Source organism: Triticum dicoccoides, chromosome 5B (assembly GCF_002162155.2).
Source record: "Triticum dicoccoides isolate Atlit2015 ecotype Zavitan chromosome 5B, WEW_v2.0, whole genome shotgun sequence".
In the NCBI taxonomy this organism is placed as follows: Eukaryota; Viridiplantae; Streptophyta; class Magnoliopsida; order Poales; family Poaceae; genus Triticum; species Triticum dicoccoides.
This window is the reverse complement of record NC_041389.1, coordinates 488,649,384-488,651,969: the sequence shown is the minus strand read 5'-3', so window position 1 is coordinate 488,651,969 and position 2,586 is coordinate 488,649,384. Positions and strand designations below refer to the sequence as shown.

Below are 2,586 nucleotides of genomic sequence, written 5' to 3'. Positions count from 1 at the left end.
ATCTGTGACATCATGCGAAATAACTTAGGTTTAGAATTTGTATTCCGGTGCATCATTGTGATGCGGGCTCCTCCTCCTTATATGTGCATCATTGTGACGCGTCCAAAATATGGATCTCTAACGACCGAGATTACAGCAGGTTTAGTTATGATACGACTTGGGCTATACGTTAGCTAACTGTAATCGGGCACCCTCGGCTAAGCCTTAAACCCCCTCGTCTCCCTCACCACCCCATTTCCCCACCTCCGCTAGGGTTTTCGTTTTGCACCATGGCCTCGGCGTCGCGCGCGCTCCTTCTGTCCCGGTTCTCGCCCCTCCCCGCCGCCGCCTCCCACTCCCTCCGCCCACTCGCCGCCGTGGGGAGCCTCCTCCCGGCGCCGCTGGTCCCGTCCCCGGCCGCGGCGGCCAGGCGGTTCGCGACGCAGCCCGCGCACTCGTCGCTGCGGGACTCTTCCCCGAACTGGAGCAACCGCCCGCCCAAGGAGACGATCCTCCTCGACGGGTGCGACTTCGAGCACTGGCTCGTTGTCATGGAGCCACCCCCAGGCGACGGCGCCAACCCCGACATCCCCCGCGACGAGATCATCGACAGCTACATCAAGACCCTCGCTCAGGTCGTCGGAAGGTATGAGTCCCAGTACCACTACCACATTCCCCTCCCGTGCTGACGCACGCCTCACATCCTCGAGGTTCTGGAGCATAGCCTCCAATTTGTGTGTACAGAGAAGTGAAAAGTACCGGTTTCTGCTAGCAAGGTTTCTCTGATAAGCATATTAGAGGAGATTGTGCTAGTAGTTCCAGTCTATTTTTCATTATTGACTATGGCAGTCTGCTTATGATAGAATGGGAAATCCATTTGTCGGTCAGTGTTAGTGAGGTCTCATTTTGATGTTATTGACTACGTGAATCTTCCTATTGACAGAATGGGAAGTTCATATTGTCGATCTGTGTTGTGAGGTCTCATTTTGATGCACAGCTATATTTGAAAGTGTTTGGAAATTAGCGGGCGAGGAACTGGGTTGAAGATTGGTAGATGAAGTTTGGTTATTTTGTAGATTTATTATTTATGGAGGTGATTTATTGATTTGATGTGTTATGACTCAGAGTTGTTGAAGTGCGATAAGTGTACCTTACCTAGCTGTTTTTGTGTCATTTAGTCATTTACATGATGATTTCTATGCATGTTCTTTCAAGAATCACACTCAATCATTTGTGCGGATGGTGATTCTGGCTTGAGGACCATGCTTGGTATCAGTTATTTGTATGTACATAGACAACTATCAGTGCACTAACTTCCTTGGACTCTGTTGCAGTTTCACCATTTCTTTGTAATTTTGTTTGCCTCTCTGAACCATAACAACTCATTGCTTTGAGGAGAACAGAACAGAGTTCTCCTTGATGTCTTGGTTGTCTCCAGTCTTACCATGAAATGTGTTTTAAGTCATCTTTGTGCTTCATAACATATCTGTATCTTGAATCTTTCCTATGTTCCAGTGAAGAAGAAGCAAGGATGAAGATCTACTTTGTGTCAACTCGGCATTATTTTGCTTTTGGAGCCCTAGTATCTGAGGAACTCTCCTATAAACTTAAAGGTATTGGTCATTACATGAAATTTTTGGTATGGCATCTTTTTATGAAGGTGACTTCACATGGTCTCCGTGTAATCTCATGCCTCTAAATTATTCACTACTAGGAAAATGGCTATAGATGGGATTGACACTAATGGCGCACCAGAAAGATGGTGCGCCATTAGTATATACTAATGGCGCACCATAATCTGATGCGCCATTAGAGTTTAAACAATTAATGGCGCACCATGCTACGGGTGCGCCATTAGTATCAATTTTTTTTTAACTAGTGCGCCTGTCCAAACATACTAATGGCGCATCCCGGCAAAGTGCGCCATTAGTAGTTGTAACTACTAATGGCGCACTAGGCAGCAGGTGCGCCATTAGTATAGAAACTTTTTTTTTGAACTAGTGCGCCTATCCAAACATACTAATGGCGCATTCTGCCCGAGTGCGCCATTAGTAGTTGTAACTACTAATGGCGCACCTGGCAGTGGGTGCGCCATTAGTATAGGATTTTTTTTTTGAACTAGTGCGCCTCTCCGAACATACTAATGGTGTATCCTGCCCAAGTGCGCCATTAGTAGTTGTAAGTACTAATGGCGCACCATGCAGGAGGTGCGCCATTAGTAAGTGGGCAGCAACAAGATATTTGGGACAGCCTCTCCTACCCACACACTCACTTTCTCCCCACTTCATTCTCTCCACCTCCTCCTTGTCTCGGGTGCCTCCTCTTTTTCACCTCATTTCCACCATAGATTCATTCAAATTAAGTGGTTAAATTACCTTGTTTTAATAGGTAAGTAAGGGGGGAAGCTATATTTAGGTTGTTCTCCTTACAACAATGTGCACATGCACTTTTTACGGCCTAGCTAGATCTATGTATGTTCGTGGTGTTGCATATGTTTGTGGTGTTGCATATGTGTTTGTGTTTGGAGGTGTACCGGTATTTGATATGCGATAGTTGCCAATATTTTGCCGGAATGTTGATTCATTTCCGTTTCGGCGAGAATTTTGG

At 46.2% G+C, this 2,586-nt stretch overlaps 1 protein-coding gene across 1 annotated transcript in view; it reads left to right on the top strand.

Moving 5' to 3' along the window:
• Positions 1–269: 269 nt before the first annotated feature.
• Positions 270–2,586, top strand: part of LOC119309832 (multiple organellar RNA editing factor 8, chloroplastic/mitochondrial-like) — a 17,147-nt gene continuing 14,830 nt past the window's right edge. Inside the window, exons 1-2 of the mRNA XM_037585742.1 lie at positions 270–625; positions 1,495–1,592. Of these exons, the coding sequence (XP_037441639.1) occupies positions 270–625; positions 1,495–1,592 (454 nt within the window). The remainder of the gene's footprint in view (positions 626–1,494; positions 1,593–2,586) is intronic.